Raw genomic sequence first — 6,713 nt, 5'->3', positions numbered from 1 at the left:
TACAAAAAAAGACAATGCTTTTAATTCTGAAAATCCATGACAAAAAAATACTCCCTGACTTGATACAAATGTTTAAATGGAGATTAAAAAAACATAGCCTATACAAAAGTATGGGTCCTGCCCCGTTTTATACATCTTGGAAAGTAGGCTACTAATTTACCTTCTAAATGAACAAGAATCTCCTTCTATTAAATACTGACATAATTTAAAGGAAATTACATTATACTGCTATTCACATAATAACTGCTGTCCCAAAATAGGAATTGTCTTAACAATATAAAATTCTCTGTTCGTTTAAAATAGATATAGTCTCTTTTTTTTACATGTGCCTCTTCATGTGCAGGGCCAGGTGATCCGAGCGGGAGAAAGCTCTCTCGCACAGGTGGCACTGAAACGGCCTGTGTCCGGTGTGTTTCCTGTAGTGACGCGTCAACTCGTCTGACCTGGCGAACTTCCAGCCACAGCCTTCCCAACTGCAGTGGTAGGGTTTCTCACCTGTGAACAGAACGGGGGGAAACATTTATTATTGTGTACCAAAACGAAGAGGTTTAAAGTAAGAAATTAAATTAAAACAACATGTGAAATAAAACTCCACTACATACCTGTGTGTGTCCGCATGTGCGCTTTCAAATGGGAGCTTTTCGTGTACGTTTTCCCACATCCGGGGAAATCACAGCTGTGCGTCGCAGTCCGTTTTCGTGCCCATGACCGACGCCCTCGTTTTGGCTTGCTGTCTTCTGGGTTTAAAAATCCCAGGAGCGGTGAGGATGGTGGGGTCAGCATCACACCTGGCATGGCCGGGTGATTTGCCCGCAATGGTTCGCTAAACATACTGTAATGTCCGTGATACTGCTGATGCTGGGCGTATTGAGGAGGAAAATTCGCGCTATTCATGAACTGCTGTTGATGTGCAATATCAATGTGGTGATGAGAGTTCATTTCTGTTAGGATGCAGTCTTTTCTCCCTAAAATGTCCCGAGGCACATCGTGTTGCACGTGATGTCCATAAGTCATCACGCGCTGAGGTTCTTGTCCATAATAATGACCCACGTAGTCGTTGGCCATCATGCAGGATTGCTCGTGGTTTTCAGATTTTATTTTGTATCCCACGTTATTAGAAGTGGACAAATGGTTTCGACAGTTTAGAGCCCTTAGTTCAGTGTACTCCCGTCTGTCTACATGTCTGTCTTTAAAATCATGCGAGTCGCAATGATAATTCATGTCCGAGGTAAACAACTCGGCTACCAGACTGTGGCCGGGACGTGCGGTGAAGTTGTTGCCACAAAAAGCGTTCGGCGTCGGGTGACATCCATCGCTGTCGTACACAGTACTGCAGCTTTCGGGTGACTCCGGTAGAGAGTAGGCGGGCGGCGGTTGCGCTGAGTTGTTGTCAATGTCAGACGTGACCGAGTTGGACAGAATGAACTCTAGATCCAAAAACTTGGAAAGATCGTCCTCGTCTTTGGCCAAAGATGGAGATTCGACAATGCTGAACTCCACCTCGATGAGGGGTCTCACGTCTCCAACTGTCTTAGTTGGGTCAACTTTCCAGTCCTGAGGGAGGAAAAACATTCGGGTTGGACACCTTTCTCAGATGATAAAATGTAAAAATCCACTAAGCAAGAATATTTAAATTTTCGTTTATTAATTTAAATACGTTAAATAATAGCCTAATAAAAAAAACTATTTGGGATTCACAACACAACAACAGTCAAACGTCAACTATCTTTCACTACGTTGACAAAACACTTAAGTTCTTGCAATGTAGGCTAAATAGGCTATAATGACAGTTTTTATGTTTTGCCAATAGGCTACTATACGATCACAATTGGCCTACAGCCTATAAGGAAAGCTATCTAATGTTGCAATGGGTTTCTCCTCGGACGATTTTTTGAAACCTCTAGCTAATTACCATAAAGATGTAGGATAACTCCTGCGATTAGTTAAACGTAAAATACACAACGAAATGTATAAATACTTAGCCTACATGTTAAACACTCAAAATACTTTTGAAGTAGCTATAGCTTAGTCTACCTTAAATAACTTTAAACGAAGAGTTGAACTCACCCGAACAATTTCAGACTGCCTTTGGTCTAATATCTGGTTGCTTGAAAAAGTATTTATCGAAGGCAACATCGCATCTGCAAGAGCCATGTTGCAAATGTTAGGGAGTTGTTCGGTCTCATTCAGTCCGAGAAAGACAATGCGTCTCTAATACGTTAGGCATCCTACCTGTCCCATTATAAGGAGTGTCGTGTGGGCGTGCTCTCGTGACGTTGGTCATGTAGTTGTAGCCTATCAAGTATTTACTCTGACTATCCTTAATAATATGTAAATATTGTCAAAGCTTGATTATATGGCCTATAATTAAACGTATAATGAATAGCCTAAAACGTAAAATGAATCTCCTTGTTCCATTAAATTGTGAAGACTACTTAGGCACACTATGTTCTAGAGGATAAGAGAATTAGACACTCTAAAATGTGCACGCTGAACCTGCTGTTGCAGTTTCATTGTAAACAAATCGCACATTATTTACATATATATCTTATACATATTTAATAAGAATTCATCATACTCATACGATTGTGTAGATTCAAGAACAAAGTAAAAACTTTTACCTCTAAATAATTTTCCTAATGAATGTAAGCGGCTTGTTGAATTGGTCATTCATTGGATTGAGTGCTGAAGGGGGCGCCACAAACCCCTGCTCGGCCAAACCTCTTGTAGTTTATTGGAGGGCCATTCAAACCGTATTATTTTGGTGAATTCTTTTTTTTTAAGATATATAAATCTATTAAAATGTGTTGAAAATGTTCAATATAAATTATGTATTATTTTATTATTTATAGGGTCTATATTAAATGTGTGTGGTAGCCTAATCAATGCTTGATATAATACTGCAAACAACAAAGAAAATGTTTCAAGAGGACAACAGAAATTAGGCTAAATTAATTACTATTAAAACAAACATTTTATATAATGTGGAGGAACATGTTTCAGTCAACCAGCCACATTACTGTGAGTTTCACCTCTTCATTCTTATTAAAAGGGACCTGATCTAATGTGTGTGATAGGTATTAATTTATCCAGATCGAACTCCTGCTTAATTAGCATTTGAAAAACCAGCTGTAAAAATCTCGGAGCCATCGAAACAACATGATAATCTCAATGTTCAACAATGCAGGTACATGTTAGTCAATGATCTCTGAGTCAATAGACCTCATCTTTCAGTTGATTAAAATGTAAATGAATGGCCTAATGCTCTCGTGCTTATTTTAGAGACAAGGCTTTAACCAAAATACTCTTTTCCACCTGATGCCTTCAAGACGTACGTGGCATTAAATGTCCCCGACACAGTTAAAGTGTAGGTAGAATACAAAAGCCTACTAGACATTTTATTTCAAAATTGCTTCAAATATTTTATGGTTGTATATAGGCTGGATATTTGCAGAGAAACAACGAAACATTTTTCGCGTGCTGTTTCTTCTGCTCTGTGCAAACCAGCAGCATTCGCACAATCTGATTCTGTCGGTTTATATAGTCAGTTATTTTTACCCTTCTACGTAATTCAGATTCCGGTACAATTGCATTGTCTGGAGAGAGAGAGAGGGAGAGAGGTGGAAATGGATAGAATTTCCTGAAATACAAAGGGTGTGCTTTCCCCCATCACAAGCAGAGTAAGTTTAATTTAATTGTAAAAATGTACAACTAAAGGCAACATACTAACGAAATATTCAGGACACTGAACCTGTTCTCACTTCTCTGTATTCTCACACTCACACACACACACACACACACACACACACACACACACACACACACACACACACACACACACGCACACGCACACACATACGTATATGTACACACACACACACACACACACACACACACATATATATATATATATATATATATATATATATATATAGCCTACTTAATATATGTTCAACGTTTTATCATGTGCTAGGTCTATGTTTTAAAGCTGCATGGTGTACCATTTTTATAGTTGTTTATTATTATTATTATTTATTTATTTATTCTGTTTATTTGACCGCTATGATACATTTTCCAAACAGCCTACATTTTTGGATGTATTTTGCGATAAGATCCTTACGCGCCTTCCTTGAAAGGAACGAGAGTTTGGTTTAATTTTTTCCCTCTTTGTTGTTTTCTAAACACAATTAAGGAGATTGCAGATTGGCAGACAGGACACGTCTTCCGGGAGACATTCAGTTGTGTTTACATGATGCCTATGTGTGTGGACAGAATTTTTTTCACTGTCCACTTTAATTTGATTCACTAGTTTATATTAATATTATGAATTCAAATGCGCGTCCCTTTTGAAGATAATCAGATAGGCCCACATACCAAACATTTTATTAAGAGAATAAAAAATATGTGTCGGTCCTGAAATACGCAGGGGACAGAAACAAATCCCTTAGTAAATATTATAAGAAACATCTACTGTGTGCATTTCATGTTGTTGTTGTTTAAAAAAAAAATGTTTTCTTGTTCATCAGCGCTTTTTACCAACACTGACGAAAGCATTTTTGTTTGAGTGACTTTACAGTAAATATGCCCAGATGTATGAGTTGTGTTTGCATGGACTTACTTAGAATTTCCTTCTTGGTTTTTACAGCATTTCCCTGATAATATACAGAAAAAGATACTGGCTTTGATAGACTGCTAACGCTAAACAGTATGTGGCAGGATAAAACAAGCAGGCACGTTTATATTTAAACACACACACACACACACACACACACACACACACACACACAGTAATTGGCTTTTGATGATATATTTAACAAAAAATGATACTCATTAGCTATAATGGAATGAAGCTGTCTGAGCAACACTTCACTTGTATGTTACTTTCTAAATAAAAACATTTCATAATGTTTGTGTAAAACAAACCTTGCATTCTAACTGATAAAGCAGCAGATTATCGAGTATTTATTCTGTCTAAAACATGCAAGCCTTTTTGTTGGATTTTTAGGTGGATCAGATAAGGAAAATGTTGATTTTATGAAGGAACACAATCCCAGAGTCTCCACCCTTACACACTTATGGCTTGTAAATGATACGTGAGCTTTGGCAAGTATATGCAGCAAACACCATGTTTACATCCATATATACAGTATGTCCATGTATAATAATTTCTTTGTTTTTTTAGCATTGATGTTCATCTTCAGTTAACTACATGAACTAGTAACACTGATACATGTAAATGAGATTGTGATACAAACACAGTCAAATTAGCTGCAGTTAACTTTCGTACACATGGAGGGACAATCAAATACTGACCCAACAGATTCCAGCCTGAATTCATGCATACATATCTATTTATCACTTTTGTATTAATGGCAAACAGGCATGTCGTAGCAACACTCCTTAAGACATGTTGAGAAGAATTGCCTTTCAGGGTACACAGGTTCCTTCATCATTATACCTCTCCATGTTGCTACTTAATGTAGTGACTAATGGCTGAGTCAGTCACTACACACCCACAATCAATTTTATCCATAAAAAATCTGGATCTCCTGCTTGTACTGGTTACATTGTTGAATTCATATACAAACCTGTGTTCAATACTGCAGAAACCTTATAAACATTACATTAAAATATGATTTATAAGTTTATGCCATATGCCATTTATTACATAACTGATGAATTTCATTTCATTAGAAAATCCTTACAATGAAAAAAAATTCAATTTAAACAGAAGATCTTCTCCTTTCCCTTTCATTGTTCTGTGGTGTCATGAGTGCAGGTAATTACCTATCGCTCACCGACTCAACCACCCAGACAAATTTGTGTGGACACAGGAGCAAATATTTGTGTCCACTGCAACGACCACCATCAGAGTTGTCCACTCGATCTTCCTGTGCTTGTCTAGCATACAAGGATGACAAAAGGACGAATCCTTTCACTTCCACTGGACCATGATGAAGACCCATTGCAGAATCTCAGACAAGACAAGGTACAGGTGAGGACAAAACCTCTAGCGACTCAAAGGTGGTCTGAACAGCCGCAGGGCTAGTGTAACCGCACACAGCAGATTACCCAATACTCTAACTCAAAAAGTTATACTGATGCCAAACTGCTATTGCTGTATGCTCATAAACCAAATAATGGCATTTTCTGTGGCTGATGGCCTCAATTGCCTTTCCTTCCGTTTGTCTTTCTGTACTGGCTTTTCATTTAGGCACTCTGAATTTCAATTACAATCTAATCTAATCTAGAGTCTCCAGAATAGTAATTATCCCCAGAGCAGGAGGGGAAACCCACTGTAAATACTCTCCCACGAACAACCTAAAAAAGGAAAAGTACCTTAATTTATCAAGGAGAATTAAGGATTAATCAATTTATTAAGGAAAAACAGCACACGGTCTACTAAGGGTGTGGACAGGGGTAATAGATAATCATGGGAAAAGAAAAGGAAAAATACAACTGTGTTAAATGTGAAGCCCGAAATCCGACAAAGCTTATTTATGCAATACTTCTAAAAAAATCTCAGATGTGAAATTTTTGTAAAGGAGGTGTAGCAAAGTATTGCAATGAATGACAAAATAGCCTTTTCTGTGGGATTATTGGTAAACATTTACTCATGTCAAAGTCACATCACATAGAACTGCAGCACACCATAAATATATATTTATAATCAATATCAAACATTTTCTACACATCTTAACTATATAGTTAAT

General features: G+C 37.5%; 1 protein-coding gene across 1 annotated transcript; it reads right to left on the bottom strand.

The window, feature by feature from the left end:
* On the bottom strand, nucleotides 1-2,218 carry klf17 (Kruppel like factor 17). The gene is made up of 3 exons (XM_077231360.1): nucleotides 2,068-2,218; nucleotides 603-1,554; nucleotides 1-495 (listed from the first exon to the last, which is right to left on the bottom strand). The coding sequence occupies exons 1-3, from the start codon at nucleotides 2,152-2,154 to the stop codon at nucleotides 320-322; spliced, it is 1,215 nt and encodes a 404-aa protein (XP_077087475.1). The 5' UTR covers nucleotides 2,155-2,218; the 3' UTR covers nucleotides 1-319.
* Nucleotides 2,219-6,713: the final 4,495 nt, after the last annotated feature.

Source organism: Siphateles boraxobius, unplaced genomic scaffold (assembly GCF_051911475.1).
Source record: "Siphateles boraxobius isolate OS27281-9 unplaced genomic scaffold, OSU_SipBor_1 1, whole genome shotgun sequence".
NCBI lineage: Eukaryota > Metazoa > Chordata > Actinopteri > Cypriniformes > Leuciscidae > Siphateles > Siphateles boraxobius.
This window is presented reverse-complemented; position numbering and strand designations above follow the sequence as displayed.

Excerpts from the sequence above, each read along its gene's own strand:
- klf17 (XM_077231360.1), bottom strand. The coding sequence starts at position 2,154 with ATGGCTCTTGCAGATGCGATGTTGCCTTCGATAAATACTTTTTCAAGC. Across the intron at positions 1,555-2,067 it reads GGCAGTCTGAAATTGTTCGG|GACTGGAAAGTTGACCCAAC; the intron begins GTGAGTTCAACT and ends TTCCTCCCTCAG. Across the intron at positions 496-602 it reads GCACATGCGGACACACACAG|GTGAGAAACCCTACCACTGC; the intron begins GTATGTAGTGGA and ends TTCTGTTCACAG.